Below are 22810 nucleotides of genomic sequence, written 5' to 3'. Positions count from 1 at the left end.
ACTAACATAACACCTCACACACCCACGTGGAGAACACCTTCCTTTAATTCATAAACAGTGGAGCTATATGACAAATTAATATCCACACAACTGATTTTTTCAGTGGTCAAAGCAGAAAGCAACTTAGAGACACTGGAAATAATCTTACCCACAGTCTGTCAGAACTGTGCTGGTCTATGTCAACAGAAACAGCACCAGCCTACTAAGAGAGCAGCTGGTCTGTCTTATCTCTAACACTTCCCTTCAGGTCTTTCACTGCCTCTGGGCAGACAGAGATCCCACTTGTTTCCCCATGGTATCTTTCTGCACATCCTAGCTTTCCTAAAACCCAAACATAAAGTTTTCTTCCTTAACAAGCAAGAGCTTTCAGGCACTACCATTTGTCATCAGCCACCACCCACAGATCAAAGAGCTATGATTTAAGCACAGAGATTTTGAGCACACTGCTCTCTTCACTGACACAGCAATAGAATGATGGACTTCTGCTTCTGAGGCAAGGCAAGCTGTGTACATTTCTCATTGGAGAGTTCTTCACCAAAAGATCCACTCCAGATTCATTTTCAACTGACAATAAAACAGGAGAACTTAACAATCCTCCTTCCTTTTCTTCTACTGTGTACTTTGTCATAGTCAAGTCATCAATTCAATTATTATCCTCTGGCTTTGCAGACTTCTGTATATTTGTCCATTTGTCTCCTTGAAGACATCATTACAGTTTCCAACTTTTGAACATGTAACATTTGAACTGCTCTGAGTGCTTTTGGCAAGCTGCTCTGGCTGCTCATAAAATGCTAGAATTCAGTAACATCCTTCTTCAGGATCCCTCAAAATTTTGTAATGTGTGATAACACCATACCTATTCTAGTCTATGATCCAATTGGGTCGAATCCATTTTTAAAGCACTTGGAAGCCTACTAAGAAGCACCCTTATAAATACATCTTTTCTTCTGCACAGCTTTCTGGACCTAATAAGTAGTGTCAGGGCTTCCCTCTGGAGTTTGGGAAATAGCAGCATCATAGCTTTCCATAACAACACACATTCACAAAGCACACAGCATAACAACATGAAACTTCAGGGAAACATTTCCATGACAAAATCATTGCTGTCCAATGACCCAGTATTATTTTCAAAGCAACAGCTACTTATCTACCTCTATGCAGCTGATAACCAGATTTCTGTACCTTGTTGGCTAGGAGTTGAAACTTACTCCTCACATAAGTCAATCTATTAACTATGACCTGGACAGAGCCAAGACTAACTAAGAGAAATCAAGTTTTTGGAGGAAAGCCACCCTACAAAACCTACAAACCATGTCGAACATGTTGGTAAAAACAGGAGTTTGGTGCCTGTTCATAAAGAACACAAACTTTCAGTTTGTGTTTAATAGCACATGATGGACATGAAACAGATACACTTTTCAAAAATTAAAAATTACTTTGGAAAAGCAGACTGTTCTCAACAGATGCAAACAGGAAATAAAATGAGAAGTATCAATCCAACATTTTCATTCCTAATTAACTCTGTCTTCACTCCTTTTCAGTGACTGAGAACACGGACTACACCAGAATAAACTGGATTTCTGCAGTCAACTGTATATTCATATCTAAATGGTAAATCACATATTTCAGCATGTTTTCTAAGAAAACTTTTATGAAATGTATTACCAGATACTGATGTTATAGGTGGCTGTTGCTGGGTTCTAAGCAGAGGGAATTGCATGCAAATGTATTGGTTCCTCCAGCAAAGCTTCCCTCTCCAGCAGCAGGGGATTCTATTTCCATAGCAGGCACTTGCTGCATGGTACATACACACTGGGAGCTCACAGAGCTTTTGTAATTAAGTCTATTTCTGTTTAGGATATGCCCCAGTTCACTCTCTCTTGTTCTTTTCTCTATTGGAGAACTGTCTTGGAAGAAAAGAAGCATTTAGCTCTTCTGTGAAGCTGAGGATTAATTTTGGATCTTAGTTAAGGCCCACTGCTGTCAGGGTCTCTACTCTCCATGACTGAGCATTGAAGTAATCACAAAATTTTGTGCTTCCACAGATATGCTCAACCTGCATTTTTCCCATTCATAGATGCAGTTTGGCATTCCATGTGATTGATTTTGTTCTGTTTCAGGCCAATATAAATGTGCAGCTCTTTTCCATTAAAGGAAATGTAGCCAATGCCAAATGTTACGTAAGTGAAATAATACCTTCCCATCAGCATCTTCAAAGCAGCATCAGATACCACAAAACCATAGCCCAGAGAGAGCCTGTGCTGCAGATAGAGATGAGTTATATATGGGAAACACAAGGAAGTAGAGGACATTGCTCCATAAGCCTCCTGCATACACAGAGCCCAACAGCTCTCAGCTAGGAGACATTATGTTTTAATAAAGTTTAGGCAGAATTAGTAGTATGATACATTCTCAGTACAGGTTCAAGAAAGACTTCAAAACACTCATCATAGTTTTAGAAAAAATTGTTCCATTTCAGCTTGAAGTCCTGAGAGATGTTCAAAGAGATGAACATTATCAACCTTGAAGAAATACAACTGAACACTAAAACTACTTGAAAACGATTACAGCAAAAACTGAGCGAGATAACCCAAGCAGCATAATAAAAATCAACTTAATGAAGGATAATTCTGTAGCCAGGAAGAAAAACAAGACTATAACCTCTTAATTGAGAATAGAAATCTCTACCATTCTGCAAACAAGTATTCAGATTTGTCTTTGAAACACTCTCTTAACATCGGTTGCTCTTGTCAGCATTTGCTCAATATCATTTTATAACTGCTTTCCTAAGTATTCTGCAGTGCTTCTCAACAGATTTATTATTGCTTTCAGTAAATGCAGAAAAACACAATCAAAATCCCTGAACATGCAGACGTTGTAACATCTTTTAAAGTCAATTAAATATTTGTGTATTTTTAAAAAAGCACAAAAAACCCATCTGCTTTCCATGGACTACATAAGGCCTCGGTGATTTTTTGATATTTAAAATAAATTGTTTGAAATAAAACTTTAAAACTTTCACATATCATAACAATAAAACAGAAAATTAATCCACCCTATGTCATCCTGGCAACCTATCCCACTTAGCCAAAACTAGAAAAAGCACATAGCAGACACTTTTATCCTAATCTGCAAAAAGGAGGCCACCTTCAGTTTGGGGAAAATAAGAGTAGCCAAAAGAGGCAAACACTAATTACACTTGGTTTCCTCACTGTCATCTACTTTTTGTAAAACTGATCAGTTCAGGGAAACACAAATGATCGTATTTCAAGAGACTGAAATGTATTTGGAGGGATTTCCCCATATTACTATCAATGTTCATTCAGAACTTTCAGAGAAAGATTCAGAGAAATATTTTAAAAAAAAATTGTAAAAAAAAATAAATTGTACAGTATTTAGGAACTCATCTGTTGTCTGCAAAATCTTTCAGAATATACATATTCAAATCTGTAATTCATTTTCTGGGAGATCTTCAGTAAGCAAAAATGCTTAAAAAATATAATAGGCTATTTTACTGCATAAATAGACCTACTTATTTTTCCTCTTTGGAGTAGTTTAATAAAGGACACAGTATTTTGAAAGCCATTCCTTCCCTCTTGATATTTTAATTTCTTATATTATTATTTCCCTAATAATTTTGAACAAGAGTAGCTTGTCCTGTCTTTGCTGCTGTTTGGCAGTACTGCAAAGGAATGGAGTTCAGTTTAAAAGCATCTGTGCAACTTTTCCAGCTTCAAATGCCCAGAAGTGAACGAGATGAGGAATGCAGATTTTTATATATTTTACTTTACTTCAAAAAGTATTGTCAGAAATCAAGGTGCATCTGCAAGTGTCATACATCCTAGGCTAATTTTTTCTTGTGATAAACAAGTTCGAAAGTGCTTTTTATACATTTATAAACAAACACATAAAAAAATAAAACTATCAATATTAAAAAATATTGAATATCAAGGCCTGCTTTAGTTCCGACCATGTGCAGACCTGAGAGATAGCACTAATTTTGTATTTTGCCCTTCATGAGCCTTTTCAGTACTTGCGGTATAAATATATTAGAGCAAATAAACTAAAAATAATATCACATTGATTCATTCTTACACTTTCTGAGCAACTTGCTACTTCATATCTGTAAACCTGTTGCTTTTAGGAAGTTTTCTGCACTTGATTAAAAGATCTTAAATGATAGGCTGCTCTGGGACAAACTTTTCCTCCATTTTTTTAAGCAAAATAAATGCAAATTAGTTTTCTTTCAGAGAAACCTCTAGGAGTGCTTAATGCAACAAAGGAACAAACACTTTTTGTGTTTGTCTTATGTTTTTGTCTTATGCACTGGCTCTACTTCTCTTAACAAAAGTGGACAGTGTGCTGCTAAGATACCACTGGCACTGGATGTAGCACCGAAGAATATGAAGGGCTATTTCCAGCAAAATTTTGAAACTGCTCAGTAGTTCTTAATCAGAAACCTCCTTCAGTTTCATGAAGCTGTCGAAGTAAAAATAAAACCTTGATCTATTTAACTCTGCAAACTCTTGTTCCAGCCTGTAGCCTTATGAATAGTGCCTTGATATGGGAAGTAAAAGGCCTGGTTTCCCCCAGGAACAGCAGTGAGAGAGAATATGCTGAACAGCCCCGTACATCATCATAACAATCCAATATCCAGGACATTTCTGTTCCCTGTGTTTGAATTTGAGGATGAGATAAGGTTAGCAAAACACAGCAGAGATTGCTTGTCACTTTTAAGCACTTTTCCCTGTTAACTGTTTCTGTGTTGTAGGCTCTCAAGTACCAACACCCCCTCCCAGACTGCACTGAGAAGTAGCAGCTGAACAGCTCATTGATAAAGTACAGGATAACTCAAGTGGGTGGTAGCTACAAGTGCTTGCAAGTATTAAGAATAATAAAGAAGAATAATAAAGTCCAGGTCTGTCATTCCTAAAGCAAAGGGCTGACAGCTCGGGTGGGGGGAGAGCCAGGTAAGGTAACACAGTTTTCCTTACAGTGTTACAGGCCTGAAGAGAGACTGGATAAACAATATTCAGAGCAAAAGCAAGCTAAAAATTATTTTAATCTTTTCTAGATGTAAATCTCTCTCTCCCTTCTTACTGCATTCTGTGTTGCTCCAAGATAAATATCAAGTGTCTCAGTCAATCCTACTGACTTGATCCAAGACATCCTTGGTATGGGTGAGGGAAGGTATGAGCCTGGGAAGGTGAAAGTCAGGGCTAAAAATCATAGAATCATAGAATTATAGAATCATAGAATTGGCTGGGTTGGAAGGGACCTCAGAGATCATCAAGTCCAACCCTTGATCCACTACTGCTGCAGTTACCAGACCATGGCACTGAGTGCCACATCCAGTCTCTTTTAAAATATCTCCAGGGATGGAGAATCCACCACTTCCCTGGGCAGCCCATTCCAATGTTTGATCACCCTCTCTGTAAAGAAATTCTTTCTAATGTCCAACTTAAACCTCCCCTGGCAGAGCTTAAGTCCATGCCCTCTTGTCTTGCTGAGGGATGCCTGGGAAAAGAGACCAACCCCCCCCTGGCTACAACCTCCAAATCCATGTTCTCCAGTAAACCTGCAGGCAGCCATCAACCAGCAAGAACTTGTCTACCTCCTTTGATCCCTCAGCAGATTCCAGGCTCAGGCTTGCTAAAATTTAACTCTCTACAGCCCACTAGAACAATGTCAGGGTAACTACACAGAGAAGATGAGAGATGAGCCTCAGACAATCTAGCACCTAGGACCATCATCCTGGAAAGCTTAAAAGTTGGCTGCAGTGGGCACCAAGCCCCTTAAACTCAGCAGAGAGCTATACAACAAAGCTGCTGAGCCTCTCCTCCAGGCTGCTCCAGCAACATAAATCACACTGAAAGATCTTCACAGAGTCAAAATGGAATTGCAAAGTGATTTCAAGTATTATGATACTAAGCAGTAGCACACTGTTGGAAAATAAAATGTAATTTATGTCTCAGCACAGATACAGAGTCTGCTAAGCTAGTCCCAGAGAGCACTTTCAGAGCCCAAAGCAGAACAGAGTTTATTACAGAAATGATTAGCAAATAAGCATATCTCCTTTGTGGGCTTTTTACAACCTAAACATCATCCAGTGTCAATGTATACCAACAAAAATTTTGGCTTGTCAACACTGCAGTGTTGTAATCTGCTAGAGAGAGATGGTAAATACCACCTCAAACAACATCAAGGTATGGCTGAGATCATCTTTCTCAACCTAATTACAAACAATTGGATGTTCTAAAGCTATACTGATACTATCTCAGGAGTTTAACTGCAACTTTTGGATGACTACCTACACAGCTGCCTGTTAGATGCATTTTAAAATAATGTATCAGAACATAAAAAAATGAGGCAGTGGAAACTAGTGGTCCATTCAGCTCCACACCACTTGAACAGCAGGAGCACTTATGAAAGGAGAAAATTCTGGCTCTTTCTTAGCTTATTTTGCCTTCTAACTCCCCCAGAATTCAGATGCCAGCATTCAGCTGGGAGAGTCTGGTCTCCTGTTGAACAAGACTGCCACGTGTGGGCAACAGGAAACTCTGCAATTGCTTTCAGTTCAAATACAAGCATTATTGTGATACAGATTTTTTTTTTCCTAGACCACTGCAGATCTACCACAAAAAAACCCAACCAAACAAACAAAAAAACCAAAAAAAAAAAACCCTAGTTTTTGTCATTTTCCCAGTGCTCACAATCTGCAGTATTTTGGATGCACAGGATCTTATGCTCAGGCAACAGCATTTGTATCATTATTCAAGCTCTCCACAGATCTTGCCAACCTCTTCCAAGCAAAATACAGAAAAACTAGAACAAATAATTCTAATATTTGCAGTAGAGAAAGTAAACATGAGTACAAAGAAGCAAGCCAAGTAAAAGCAAACAAACAAACCAAAAATCTGGTAAGGCTGTAGCCCATTGTAAGGCATCAGTGAAAATCACGGGCAAACTTTGTTTCTGATTCATGGATTCCCAAAGTGGGATCCAAACCAGGCTCTCAGGAATGAATATAACAAACCAATATTTTCCTGGATAGTGTTTACCCTCCAGGACAAACACTTGGTGATACCGACTATCTGGCAAGGAGTGTGAAATTTGGAGCCAGAGGTTTGTCAAAGCAGTGTTTTTCTTCCAAGTGGCAAAATACACCATAATCTTATCAGAGCAGGTTTGAGAACTTGGGCTTTTCGAAAACTATGAATTTTTGCCTTTCTTATTGCTGAGAGCCCACAGACACTGGGAATCAGCTCAAAATGCATCTTCAGCTTGAAACCATGTTCACAACCAAGATTGGGCATTGTCACATCACCTACTTTGCCAAGTGCTGGAAGATGCTGTCCTCAACAGTACTTCACTTCAGCAAAGCACAACCAGCTTTGCTTTTAGTGGTTCCACTGAAATTTGAGTTGCAAAGGCTGTAGACAGAGGGTCTCCAGGAGATGCATGGGGCCTTCCCCCCCATGGCTGACATAACCCTACCCCTGACTCAATTCCAGGCTGCACATGGCAGGCCTCTGAGGTGTCAGTTCATTTCCAGAGACAGCCTCAAAATGATAAAATGACCCAGGAGCACTCAAGCACAATTATGAGAGGCTGGCAAGTAAAAAGAAAAGTCTGGTGTTCTCCTTATTCTGAGGTAGAAAACCATTCTCAGTTTACTGATTTATATCTATAACAGTTTACAGTCATTTATTACTTCTTATGTATACCCAGATACACAAAGGAAAAGAAATTCTAAGTGTACAACCTGGGACTGAAACAAGGCAGGACCATACAGCCTCAGCATGCAGGAAAAAATTTCTATTTAAATATCATGGGTAAAGCAGAGAGGGCTTTACCACAGACCACTGGCAATGTAATGAACAAGGAAGACATCCTCCTGGATTAGACAACCAGAATGTTCTCTTCTTAATACAGGAAATACAGGCTACTCAGCTGCAGGATAATTAGTACTAGACAATCTTTGAAACTTGCTATTTTTGTGATCTCACTCTGCCAGCATCCAGAATACTCTTCAGTTTTATGGTTTCCACATGTATAACTGAGTATTAAAATATCATGCTGAAATGATCAATGGCTGCTGAGGTACCTAAGAGTTCACCATAAACAGCTACCCTGTTTCCAAGCTCACAAGATGCAAAGGCAACATGCAAAGCAGGTGCATATTTATTTCCTAACATCTAGATGTGCTTTCAGCTGTTGTATTTCAGTGCAACTCTATTAAAATCAATTACTTGATTTTGGTTTATGACCGTGTTCTTTCTGGCTCCAAAATTCTACAATAAGATTGTTTTTCAGTAAACATAACTCAGGAATGCTAATTATATGTGCTGTAACTACAAAGTGGGAGTATAGACAAACCAGAAGCAACTGGATTTTAGGCTATAAACTTAGGACTCTCAGTTCCACTAAGATGATGATTCTTCCACAGCTGTCAAAACAAACAGAGATTCAGGTATGCTAACTGCTCAACAGCTGCTTACTTTATATTTGCATGAGTACACAACTGATGGAGTAAGTAACTCCAAGGGAAGACAGAACAATCATAAAAAAAGTTGAGTTGTGATGTCATTTCATCATGAATTGAGATGTCTGTGTATTCATTTGTAAAAGCCATACATCTTCAGACACATGATAAATGCAAATCATAATTTCACATGCCTGCCACAATGCTGCCTTAGAAAAAATTCTGACTGCTGAGAATTTCAGCAGTAACATATAGAAAAATAATACAGGGTTTTTTGCCACTAGAAATCTTTATATTTAGCAAAGGATTACTTTTGTTTTTTAAGCCAATAAGATTTTATTTAATGATTATAGATACTCCAGCCTAAATTTGATGAAATTTCCTTAAACATCCAATTTAATTTAAACAGTAACTTACTGCTTAAAAATCCAATGACATTTCCTGCCTTGGTCTACATTTAATACAATTGAACTGAGGACTAACAAGAAGTTCTCCACTGCTACATTTAATATAATGGAGATTCATGCAACTAAAGAAGACATTTACTCTGAAAGGGTTTATGGGCCCCAGGGATATCCTAGAACATTTTTATACTGAAACAGCATCTGTTCCTTACCTGGAAGGAGTTCATGCATTGAAGTGAAGGTGGCAGAGAGGTGGTACTCAAACCCAATATCAGAAGTAATTCCAAACATGTTTCTGATGGAAACTTTAAAGGATGAACCCCAGTATCTTTTTCCCATGCATCAGCAAGACTATAAAGTTAAACAAATGAAGAAACTTTTAAATTCTTTTAAGATATATCTAAACCCCAAGTTTCAAATAAATATTAGAATGTGTCATAGCATTGTGACAAAAGACTATCTTCACATTTTCCCTCTACAAGGCACAGATAAGTGTTTTACCAGAAATACAAATACCAAGTGCATTTAAAGTACCTTCACCACACCACTAATCTTACAAAAAGACACATAATGTGAAAGGAAAACTGAGCATACATCAAAGCAATTTGTTCATGCTTCTAATTCAAAGTTCGATTATTTCTGAATCAAACTTCATCTGCCACTGGCAACTTCCTATCATACAGTGCTTTTACACACACAGTATTCTACATAAACCATAATGTTCCCACTGTTTATTTTGTTGCTAGAAAGAAAAAAAGTCTTTTTACTTCTGAAAAGATAGGAATGCAGATGTGATCCTTGAAATTGATGTTTATGATGCTCTCACTGGAACGCTACTAACAGTCTATACCAAGCAAAAACTCAGTCCCAGTTCATTTCGTATAGCTTTCTGCTTTAAGATGTACTAAAAGAACTAAAGATTTCTAGAAGTAGTCATAAAAACAACATTCTGAAAACACATTTCAAGAAACAGTTCTCACTCCTGCTGAAAACTTGATTAGTTCAACATGATTAACTCAAAACACAGGAACCTTCCACTTCCTATTGTTCAGGCTTGTTTCTTCTTTGATGAACAAGCTGTCAAACTGATCAGTGATCTGGTAAGTTTAATAATTTTATCTGAGCAGCTAGTATTAGATACTCCAAAGCAAGATGGACACCAATAATTCTCAGTAGATCTGAAAATGTCATTTTGGAAGACAATATTTGTTAGCCTTCCATGTCCAAGACGTTACCATTTCAATAAATCATTTTAGCATCAACTTTCACTTTTAAATTTATCCAGCTGTTCTGGAAATATGTGCTCTCTTCTCCTGCTCCTTTACACCTTCACTCAGTAGTGAATTCCTACTTCTAAGCTTCCTTTGAGAAATAGCAGGCAGAGCCAAGCCTGTTCTTTTGTGAGTAAAGGCAAAAGCCAGCAGAATTTCCAGACAGTACAAAACACTTTGCCTTGATGGCTGAAAGAAATATGGGGAAATAAAACATAAGCTGGAGAAAAGTGTGGTTAACAAGAGGAATAATGCTATTCTATGCTCTTCTTTCTGCAAGCATTCAACTTTTCTGCGTTGCAAAGAAGTCTTCCCAGGATGACTAAAAAAAAAATCATCCTTCAGCATCAACTAAAATTCATAAACTCCACACAGATTTCCTAAGTCATCACAGGGCTCATCTACTTTGGACTGCATCTACTTTGGACTGACTTTATGACAGGTAAAATCTCACCACTATGTATTGACCTTGACATTGTTTGAAGAAGATATGAGGCAGCTTTAGAAACCAGGCTTTAAAACAATAGGATGTAGTAAAACATACTCAGCAAGCCAGTCCAAAATAGGAGCATGCTCTGAGTTAAGAAAAGGATATGTCAGAGTGAATTTTTTCATTTTTCACTAACTCATCTCTGTAAATCAACATCATCCAGTTCTGTGTGCCAGCAATTGCACCAACAGGAAAACCCAAATCATTCTAAGCATCCTGTCTTTCCATCCTTCCTGTTTTCTCCCTCTTCTTTATCCCCCAGAACTTTTAAACCTCTTGATCTATTGCAATCAAATTTTTTAATAGCGAGCTCAAATATATTAGGTTTGAGGAAGTTTCATGTTTTCCTAATAAAACTGAGTAGTGAGGAGAAATCCACATTGGTTACTCCAGAGAAATGCTGCTGATGGAGCTCAGCAACACATAGAGTGGATATTCAAGTGGTATTTATCTGAGACAGTATTAGCATAAACTCAGAAATTTCTATGTAGAAAAATACCAGCTTCTACAAGCAAAGTGAAGATATCCTTCATAGCCTCCCAATAACTGAGCCAAATTGAGAGACTTTGTGCTTTTAGTTAAGAACACACAATTTTGTGGGTTGAGGATAACTGGGAAAGAAAAACTCATAAGTTTCTGGGCAGAAAGAAGGGTTGGTGATAATTTAACTGATCTCCAGTAAGAGCAAGAGTCAGAGATCTTCCCTGTGTTAACCAAAATTGTGATGCAGCCTCTGCAGATAAAAGTAACACTTCAAAATCACCCCTTCTGTTTCATCTACAAGATATGAATGAAAAGGCAATAAACAGACTTAAGATTAAAAGACACAGTTAAAACCTTCATATAACTTCATTTTGAGAAAGACAGAACCACATGTGATGAACATTTATCAAACTGTTCAATATACTTCAGAACTGAACTGAAGTAGTCCAGAAAGGGAACAGAGTAAAATTCTCCTCAAGGGGAAGAAACTTGGTTACTGTGTTAGATGCTGACAGAAAATAACTATGTGCTATCCTAAACTGACAGAGTAGAGCATTCAAAACAAGAAATAAAGATGAGAGGCTGAGACTATCTTCCCTCTTGTCCTTTTCAATGCTTTCTCTACAGAAAGGGTTGTTTGGAGGAGAAATTTAGAGCACAATATGAGTAACCAGTCAAAGAAAAAGAGCTAGGAAAGTAAAATTCCTACAGTAATATGTGAAAGATATTTTTAAAAAATCAAATTATATTTTCAAAGCTGTTTAGCTGATAGTAATGATAAATACAGGGAAATTTTGATTTCTAAAAAGAAAATATTTAAGAATCAACAACAGCTATTTGAAATTTAACCAATCAATTCTGAAAGCAGACATGAGCAAAAACTGAAAACAACTGCTCACATAAGGCTAAAGATGAGACAATTACTTCTCCAGAGGGAATAATTGATCACAATGTTTTCGATTAGTACACCTGATTCACCATGCATTGGAGAACATTATTTGTCCACTGCTTATTATGTAATGAATCCCAATTAATTGCTAAAATGCCTACACAGGTCAGAGTAGCATTTTAAAATTATGTCCTTAAAAGTAAGCTTTAAGATACTATAATAATGAAATACATTTATTTAATAATTCCTTGATCTAAGTACTAGCAAACAAGCACAGTCACCCATCAAGTCATGGAACCCACCCACAATGGCCTCAGTCTACACAAAACTATTCACAGCATGTCAATGAAGCAAGAGAAATCTCTCTTTTTCAAAACCATGAAAAAAATAAAAAAGATTCTCAGAAGATTTTGAAAAACTGGACCAGACTTCTTATTAGATTGCATTTCTTTCAAAAGAAGCCTCTTCTAGCAGTGCCAAGGCGATTCATCAACTTTCACCGTGCATCACATTCACTGCAAAATGCAACTGTCTCAGCAATAAAAATTAGTCAACTTTTAAGGAGGAACAGGTAAGCCTTTTTTTTTTCATTCCTTCACCACCACTTCTGTTTTGTCAGGCTGCTTTTATAAATATTTTAACATAGGAGAGTCTAGAAAGATCGAAACTGGAAAATGAAACAGCTCTTACTCAGAACACTACTCAGTGTTGCTACCAAGGCAATGGATTAAATTGACTCCAATAATTACAACCTAGATAAATGTGCTCTCTATTTTAGGGCTCCAAATGCTGTGAAACCCTTGAAGGAGATTACTGTATTAGCTATGGCTTCAGTGTTTTGCTGAACCAAGGCCATGCTGAAGAATCTAATATAAAACCTGACAGAAGCTCAGCCCTGACTCTGAGGGTTCACTGGATGTTGTTAAAGCTGCCCTCTCCACGAGCTATGGCTTTGATATAAATGGCAGATGACTTTAGGGAACCAAAGGACAAACCTGTTAAATTAAATAACTACTTGTAAAAATGATTTAATCCAAAAACAATTCTAAATTATGGTTGATGATGTGTGTCTATATACTTAATATACCTGGAGGCTAAGCTATTTATATTTTTAATTATCCTTGCACTGATCTAAAAATTACATAAAAATCAATGCATGTTCATTAGCTACTACACTCTTGCCAAAATTTAAATAATATGGAACACTAAGAAGTGCAGTGCTTCCACAGCATACAGCAAATTCCTTTGAAAAAAAAAATTCTTTTTATAGAGTCACTTTTTCCCTCCTTGAACAAATATCTGCAGTCTTCTCCCAATGCTGTTCATTATTCCTCCTCAATAGCTGGGAGTGTCATTTGTTTTTGGAGCAAATCTTCCCTGGGACCTCTTCTAGTCACATGGTGACCAATAGGTATTATACCTCCGATATGAGAAAACAAAGGGAAGAACAAAAATTTAACCCCCTGGTGTCCTTGCAAGGAAATGAGCAGGGGAAGAGGAACTTATCAAGGGAAGTAAGAAGATTGAGAGCAGTGATCCAGAGACCCAGGAGGAGGTATCCTTTTAGATTTACTGCAATGGACTACAGTGGACAACAAGGCAATCTCCAGCTCTAAGATTTAAAACTTATTTTTTTCAGTGCATCACTACAGAGGCAGGATAAAGGTTTAATCAACTGAGCTTCTATGCTTTAAAGTAATTTTAAACACTCTTCTGTAAAACATTATTATAAGGAAGTTCCTGATATATGATCCTTATAGTGGTGTTATATGATATAAGTAGTATATAGTACATATGTTTTAATATAGTATCACAGAATTAAAAAATCATCTGGGTTGGAAAGGACCTCAGAGATCATCAAGTCCAACCCTTGATCCACTACCGCTGCAGTTACCAGACCATGGCACTGAGTGCCACATCCAGTCTCTTTTTAAATATCTCCAGGGATGGAGAATCCACTACTTCCCTGGGCAGCCCATTCCAATGCCTGATCACCCTCTCTGGAAAGAATTTTTTCCTAATATCTAACCTAAACCTCCCCTGGCAGAGCTTAAGTCCATGTCCTCTTGTCTTACTGGGAGCTGCCTGGGAAAAGAGACCAACCCCCCCCTGGCCACCCCCTCCTTTCAGGGAGCTGTAGAGAGTGATGAGGTCTCCCCTGAGCCTCCTCTTCTCCAGGCTGAACACCCCCAGCTCCCTCAGCCCTTCCTCACCGGACTTGTGCTGGAGTCCCTTCACCATAGCTATATCTAATTACATATAAATTATTCATATTATTATTATACAAGTATGCTTATTTCTATAGATTAATATAAGTAGATATAAGAGTTCTATACACAAACACATGGCCATTATTAACAGCCTTCTGTCTTTTTTTTGAGTTTACATATTTTGAATGGCAAAACTATATGCATCTGGAGTCTGGTTAAAAAGAGCTCAACTGGAAATCCATTACAAAAACAATTTATATTTTAAATTATTTTGCTACTCATTGACATGCTTTGATTATTTTAAACCAAGTCAGAGAGAGAAGTAAAAGCTGCCTTTCTCAAACTGTGAAGTACAGGCTAAGTTCTTTTTTTTCTGTTTCACACTAACCATCATTTTTATTAGACTTGATTGCCATAGGACAACTTAAATGTAACTACATAGGTTTTGGTACAGCTGTTAAAAAATGCTATCAGCGCAAATGAAGCCTGTACATAGCCCAAAGAATAAATTATTTTTTTCTCAAAGTGGTAAAGTCCAAAAACAAAAAACGAAACAACTGAGCTAGTATATTGTGCCAAGACAGAGAAGGCTGTTTACAAATACACTGTTCCTCTGGAGCACAGAAAGCTATCTCAACATAAGGCAACTTTTTGCATGGATTTTACTCCTGTCCAGGAGTAACTCTGCCTCAGAGCATGTAATTTCAGCGTAATGCTCCCCATGCTTCTCCAGACTAAAGATTTTTGGGTGTTCACCAGCCACTTTTCTACATTGCCTTCCATCCTCCATCTGTCTGCTATGCAATTTCAAAAGCATTAATCTTAAGTTGCAAACCCCATCATCATAAAATATTCTAATTCCACTGTAGAGCGGCACCACCTGTATACTGTCTGCAAAAGACAAAACAGAATTTCAGCTGCAAGAATCACTGAAATAAAGCTTAAACATCACAAAGAAAGATCATCAGGTGTTAATCTATTTTTCAAACTTTAAGTTGAAAATTCAATATACTGAAAATCAGTGTATGAAAAGCTAAATCAAGTAATGTCTAAGGCAGACATGTTTAATGGGACACCTAGATGTGTGGGACCACAAACACATGCAATATACTGAGCTTAAATTCATGACAGTATTTAAAGCATGCACAGATGGTCAGTGACTATAACTAATACATTATCATCTTTATTTACTTTCAGCACCAGGTAAGCAAAAATAGGCTGATCACAGAATGAAAAGGAAAGGGAATTTTAATTTTGTGGGAACTGACCTTGGATATAAAATCCCAAGCCTGCCAGGTACTCCCTAGGATATGTCCTACCAGCAAAACCACAGTGCAGGAAGATGCAGCAGCTATATCCACAGAGCCAACTTATAATAGTAACTACCTATGAGGAAATTCTTTCCCCATTCATCTGCAAGATGGAGAGTTTGCAGCAAATTGTGACTGCAGCAAATTTCCATCAGTTACACTGAAGTTCTGCTTTAAAACATCTGACTGACAAATACAAGCTCCTGGGGAAAACAGCTCCTGCTGGGCTTGTGTTGCTCAAACATATGTAGACATAGTAGGAAGACATTCTGTCTGGCAGACAGAATTCAACAGTTTCGTAATGTATTTCCTTGAAACTACTTTTTAAAAAAATACCTACATCGTTTTTGCTTAGCTGGGTACAGAACTGGGTACAGAACTCAGAAATCAATTTAGAAGTTCTAAAAAACCATGAAAAGCACAGGAGCTCAGCTCTTGCTGGGCACTGCCTGAAGTCTGCTATTACTGCTCTTGAACATCCACACTATGCAGAACTGATGGTGCAGTTCCAAAGTACAATGTGATTGCAGACTTCCCAGCAGCAAAGCAACACGGTCCTACTAAAAGGAGAAGCAAATTACCCTCGTAAAAACTGCATGGCCAATGCTTTAGAATGTGCTGCTTCACTTTTATGGTTGTGTTAAGGCTTTAAGCTGCAGGTTTTTAATCTCTTACTGCATCCCAGGTGGAAAAAATTCAAATAGTTTCTCTGAAAACAATAAAAATCAGATTGCTGTAGCCAGATCACTGCTGATAATTCACCGTAGTGGAAGATAGCACCACTGATGGCCATCACCAACTAGACTAGCAACAGTTCTGTGACTCTAGGCTGCACTTTTCTTGGATCTGCCTACAACTCAGAATTAAGGGATAGCTTTGCCTATCCCTTAAAATACTTCTCTTCACCATTAGCAACTCCTGATTCCTTCCTGGATACATCTTACTCTAAATTTGAACAGATGGCTCATAACTTCCCTAATACATGGCAATAACTGTAGACTACTGTGCTTAGGATGGCTGCAGAGGACACAGAGCAGCATGCTATTTACCCACTGCTAAAAGCCTGACTCACGTCATCTTACTTCCAGGGAATATCAAATGTGAGCAGCAGCATTGACCTAAAAAGCCTCCCTTCCCAGTGTGTATCAACCCAGTACTTAGATTCCAAAGTCACATTTTAATTTCTTTTTTTTTTTTTTTTTTTTTTTTTAAACTTTCCAGCACTTCAGGTATGTAGAAAAACAAAGGACACTCCTCTGGAAAATGGGAGTAAGCCTCGTCTCCTAACTTTCATTTCCTGAAGGGTAGAAATAGGGCTGTAATAAAACAAAGTACTATCTAAAAGCTCCTTCAGGCCAACTTCTGATATTAATAAGATCGCCCTAGAATAAATGCAAGCAATTCCAGATAGCTCACCCAAGAAAACTTCATATAATCCTATGGAAGCATTTCCACCTGCTCATGGGACTAGTGACATCTGGTGGAGTGGATGCCTTCCTCATCAGACTCTTAACTGTTGGTTTCAACCTATAGTTTTTTCTCATCGGGGGTATTAACAAGGATGCTCTCATCTAGAAAGCTGCTTGTTTTATAAATATTGTGGGGAAAGTATCATTCAGGCCATTTATCTCCAAAATCTTTCAATGTGTTAAAAAACTGGGGGCAGAAGAAGGACGGTGGGTGGGGGTAACTGCCAAGGCAAACTAAGTACGGTCACACAGATTGTGTTTAGAAATAAAACATATTTACCTGCATAAGCCAGTGTCCTGGTTTGGGCCAGGATAAAGGTGATTTTCTGTCTTGTACTTTTGCTTTTAACTAGGTCTCTTGTAAGTAGTTGCACTTGCTGAAATTAACAGCAAGTTTCTCAGACAGTGTGTGTTTCTAGGACTGATAACACTTGATGTTTATAGTTACTGCTAGAGACTGGTGTGCAGAGCCAAGGACACTGCTCAGCTCTGAGGAAAACATAAAGAGGTCCCACCTGCATCCCTCCTTTGGGGAGGAACGGACAAGATAGATGCCAGAATTGACCAAACAGAGTATTCCATCCCATATACGTCATCCTCAGTATAAATTTGAGGCATCACGAGGGCCAAGCCATCCATTTCCTGCCGCCAGTTTCCGGCTGCCTGCCCTTCCTGCCTTTCCTGCTTCTTTTTCCTTCACCCGGCATCCTGGAAGGATCCCATCCGTTCTCCTGCCTGTGGTCCTGATCCGTGCCAGCCCATATCTGTGTGTTCCTGCCTCCAGTTCCCGACTGCTGCCAACTCCAGGAGTCCAGCCTGGACTTTCCCAGGGCTGCCCTGCAGCCTCGGTGGTGACGTGAGAGTTATTGGGGGAGAGGGGGGAGGAATGTGGTATCCATTTTCCTGTATATTGGTATATATTTAGTAATTTTTCCTATTTATCATCAGTGTTTCATTAAAGTTGTGTAGTTTAGTTTCCAACCCATAAGTTTCTCTCCCTTATTCTCTCTCCTTTCTTATCAGGGAGGAGAGAGAGATTAATAGAGAGCGTCTGTTACTCGGTTTAATTGCCGGCCCAGTGTTAAACCGTGACAGCCAGCCTCAAGAATTTACAGAATTTTATCAAAGGATACTTCTGGTGGTTACCTCTGTTGACCCTCAGGGAGTCTCCTCCTACTTGTGTGCACACTATTCAGCATCTCCTGTATGCAGCTCACCTTCCCTCCCAGAGCCTGAGACAACCTCCAGGCATCAGGACACCAGTCAGAAGTCTCAGCAAAACCATGAAATGTCTGCTCTCTCCTGGGCTACACTACCAAACTCTTAATGAGGAATGATTTTGCAGCCTCCTTCCTCTCTCCTCATCCTCCCACAGTTTGGGAACTCCAATTAAAATAGAGGAGGAAAACATATTAGCATGTCTTGATTTTTGAATGCCCAGATGCTATCAATAGAACTACTCTCCTGAGGTGACTTTACAGCTCTTCATGAAACTACAAAATTAATTTAAAAGTCATCATGTTATATTGCAGAACATAAATCACATAGTGCCAAGTATTCTTTCACAAACACAAGAGCCTTTTACATCAACAGAAAGATTCCCTACGTACAAATGTTATGTTTGGTATCTAGGAATTACTTTGCTCCATCTAAACATGAAAGGTTGATAAACAGGTAATCAAAAAGGCTAAATACATCATCCAGAACAGTGTTAAGGCAGATCAAATACATAGTTTTTTTAACTAGTTCAGTACAAATGGTTCCAAAAACCTCATGAACAGCCTGCCCAGACTTGTTAAGGGGCAGATGCTCTAGAAAGAAAAGACTCATCTCATTTTAAATGGCATTTAGTTCACTTCCATTCACCTGGTCAAGTCTCAGATGAGCAAATTATTCAAAGAGCAAATGCATAAGAAAAGCTTGAATGAGAAGCCAGCAAAGATAGCTTTCAAAGAGCAGAACTTCTTATAATGAATACAGAGGCAGTGAACTAATCTGCATCCCTCTAGCAAGGAATTTTATGTGTATCTACTTTAAAAGAAAATAGTATAAAATGTCCAAGATTTAAAGACAACTACACTTGCCATTTTCAACCTCTTGTAATAATTCTAAGAATCACAAATGCAAGTTCAAGAATTAAGTTATTTCAACTCCAAGTTTCAACTGCAATTGACTTGTTTTCCAGTTTCATGTTTGAATTCCTCCTAAGCTCAACTGATACATTACTGAAGTCAGTCCAAAAATACTGGGTTCACTTACCCAAAAAACATACCAGATGACTTCCAAATTTGGTAAATCTGATTAAAATATCTACATATTAGCAGCAACTGTGTCATGTCTGCCCAGTTGCAATATCCATTATTGACAAAACTTCAAATCTGCCAGATGCTGCAGAAGAAAATCCCACAATTCAAGAGATAAGTCTGGGGCTTCATCAGATTTAAAGATTATTTTGCCAGTTCGATGCCCAAAAAATCAGAATTTTGTATCCAGACTAAATAATTAGGCAATGTGAACACAATGGCATTCCAAGAAAATGTTCCCATTATTTATTGAAATAAAACCTAATTATTATCTGGGACACAGGAGAGATCACATACTCCAGTTTCACCTATACAGTGTAAAAATTCATGCACATGCTACTTAAAGGTCAGCATCTCCAGCTTAATCAATTACCTAGAATCCCTATGCATCTTCATCCTTCCATACAAAATTCAGTGTCACTACTTGTAAAAATGGTAATATCAGCCCTAGTTGCATTCAAGCTTCTATCTTTCCTTCAAGGCTTTTTTGAGAAAAACACTGAAAATAAAAATGGGAGAAATTTACCCAAAGGAAGACTGAATGAAATGGTGGAGTTATTTATCAAGGTATAACTCTCACAGAAATAGGAATGGCTAATTTCTTGAAAGAGACAAAGAATGTGTTTAATTATCTTGGACACATGGACTGCTGAGATTTATAAAAGAAGTGAAAATGTCTAAAGCAACTGTTGCTCTGAAAATGTATAAACTTAAAACTTCCCATCCACCACATCATGGCTTCCTGTAAATTTTTTTTCTTCCTGAAAATATTAGGTTCCATTTTCATAATTTAATTAAACGGTCTAATTTTACATCAGGTTTTTCATTACCAGGCCCTTAGAAACACATTAAGCTTCTAATTACTGAAAGAAAACAAGAGGGAGTTGAACATAAAGTATCTCATGAAATCCATTCCATTTAATTCTCCTTCTAGAGCTTCCTAGGAGAGGGCAGTTGGGACCTAAACTGAGATCCCAACAGAGGTATACATGAGTAAAAATTATTTCACATACAAAGACAGAAATCTCTTTTTGGATGCTGAAGAATGAGTTTAAGGAAACCAGATTAATTGTACAGGAGAATTAATCCTCCTGCTAGGGAGGCAGATTTTTTCATCTGTTTTTTTTCTTCACTGTTGCAAGTAGCTTCTTTCTATCATAAGAGTTTTCCACTGTTGGTTCCCAGTATAGTGAAATGGCCTTAAGATTCAAGAGGTTCTGTCACTCCATTTTTCTTTTTACCTTAGTGATTAACAGCAAATTTAAGTATGCAGTAAAGGAATAGAGAGGGAAGATCCTCCATATTTTTCTCCATTATATCAGTTCTATGTTTATCAAATTCTCCTCATTTTTAAAGTGCATTGGACTCTCTCAAGAGCAGCTTTGCTCTGCATGGATAAACATAGAGAAATTTTTGCCTTTAATAAGGGTTTAGATATACAATCCCAAATCCCAGTGGCCCTTGTTAAAGCAACATTATACATTTTTTACACTTCCTTAGGAGTTTGGGAAAAAAAATTGTCTACCTATCAGCCTGAGCTCATCCTGAATAATGTGGCCATAGCAAAGGGACTGTTAAAATTCATGTGTCCAGCCATTAGAAATGAATTTATAGATGTAGTTATGATAAATAAGCACAAGTTTATTAAATAATGATTAATTTGGAAAAAAAATTCGTTAGTAACAGCTGAAAACAGAAGACATGTAGAACCAATACTAAGATGTAAAGTTGGTGTGATTTGTTGGTTCTGTGTGCTGTGAGCACACTGGGAAGTATTTGGATCACTCTATTTTAGGCACTCAGTGACCCAATTGATGAGCAGGGATGAGACATCTGATGAACTGTGTCCAGTTCTGGGCCCCTCAGTTCAGGAAGAATATCGAGGTCCTGGAGCAGGTCCAAAGGAGGGCAACCAGGCTGGTGAAGGGACTCGAGCACAGATCCTATGAAGAGAGGCTGAGGAAGCTGGGGCTGTTCAGCCTGGAGAAGAGGAGGCTCAGGGGAGACCTCATCACTCTCTACAACTCCCTGAAAGGAGGGGGTAGCCAGGGGGGGATTGGTCTCTTTTCCCAGACGACTTTCAACAAGACAAGAGGGCACGGTCTTAAGTTGTGCCAGGGGAGGTTTAGGTTGGACATTAGAAAGAATTTCTTTACAGAGAGGGTGATCAGACATTGGAATGGGCTGCCCAGGGAAGTGGTGGATTCTCCATCCCTGGAGATATTTAAAAAGAGACTGGATGTGGCACTCAGTGCCATGGTCTGGTAACTGCAGCAGTAGTGGATCAAGGGTTGGACTTGATGATCTCTGAGGTCCCTTCCAACCCAGCCAATTCTATGATTCTATGATTCTATGATAAGATACTGGTCCCATGTGCTGACCCTGCCTGGACAACTAAACTGCACATCACTCATTTCTTAAACTGCTATTGTTCACAATGCAGTGGCTTTCAGCAATCCAAAATTGGCAGCAATTTATCTTCAGCTGTATGCTACAAACTGCAGCAGTTGAGGACATGACTGTCAAGTGGCTCAGCTGTCTGTGCTGCAAAGCCACGCAGGCAGTTGGTACAGTAACCCCAGCTAGGAAGGTGACAGAAAAGCAAAGTTGGCTGAAGTGAGACAATCTGACTAAGCTCCTCACCTAGGCAGCGCAGGGAGAGCAGCAAGGAGGTGGTATGCCCCATGGGCAGGCAGCAATCCCGGTAAGCAATGTGCTGTCCCCTTGCCTTCTTGCTGACAGTCACACCATCATCCCCAGAACAGGCTCTCACCACAAACCAAGGGAGCACAGCATTAAGCACTGTGTAGAAAATGCATCCCATAAGCACAGAGCTCAGGGCTGATCTGCCACTTACTAGGACAGGGATGACTGTTGAAACCTCTGGGAAAATTACGTGAGCTGTGCTTGTGTTAGATGCAAAGATCTTCCCAGCAGGTCTCTCCACCTGCCTGCATCCCACTGCTCCTTATCACCGATGTCCTCAACGTGGGGACCTAGCACCAGAGGGATGGTGTCTGTGATACCCTGTCTTAAAAACACTGAAACAGGTTTACATTCAGAGCCCTAGACTCACAACAAATAGTAACACACATTTCCTCAACATAATCAACCAGCCTAGCAAAGAAGAAAAATAATTTTTAAAAAAGTATCAAACAAAATCAAAGTTGAATGTATCAATGATCTGTGTGATCAGCAATGGCAGTGCTGCTCCTGCCCTGTACCTAGAGCACTGGATCCCCCAGCCACAGGATAAAACACTTCCCTGGATGTTCCCTGGTCATATGCTTCATAAACCTTAATTTCCTTTTTAAGGCCTATTGCTGTATCTGAAGTTGAAATAGAATTTCAGAACAATGTAAAGATGAAAATGTTTTCTGACTTCTGATTTTTAAACCTCTTGTTTTAAATAAATCACTTTCAGAGCGCTGTTGATATCCCATATAGAAGTGCTGAAAAATGACAGGCACTACAGACCATTATTCCTGAATCCAAA

General features: G+C 38.6%; 1 protein-coding gene across 2 annotated transcripts in view; it reads right to left on the bottom strand.

The window, feature by feature from the left end:
- UBE3D (ubiquitin protein ligase E3D) overlaps positions 1 to 22810 on the bottom strand; it is an 86965-nt gene that overhangs the window by 26873 nt on the left and 37282 nt on the right. Inside the window, exon 9 of one of the 2 annotated variants that reach the window (XM_071741476.1) lies at positions 9102 to 9240. The exons of the other annotated variant lie outside the window; for it this stretch is intronic. Within the exon in view, the coding sequence (XP_071597577.1) occupies positions 9102 to 9240 (139 nt within the window). The remainder of the gene's footprint in view (positions 1 to 9101; positions 9241 to 22810) is intronic. 2 annotated transcript variants of the gene reach the window in all.

Source organism: Heliangelus exortis, chromosome 3 (genome assembly GCF_036169615.1).
Source record: "Heliangelus exortis chromosome 3, bHelExo1.hap1, whole genome shotgun sequence".
In the NCBI taxonomy this organism is placed as follows: Eukaryota; Metazoa; Chordata; class Aves; order Apodiformes; family Trochilidae; genus Heliangelus; species Heliangelus exortis.
Note: the sequence above shows the minus strand (reverse complement) of the source record. Positions and strands in the feature narration are given on the sequence as shown.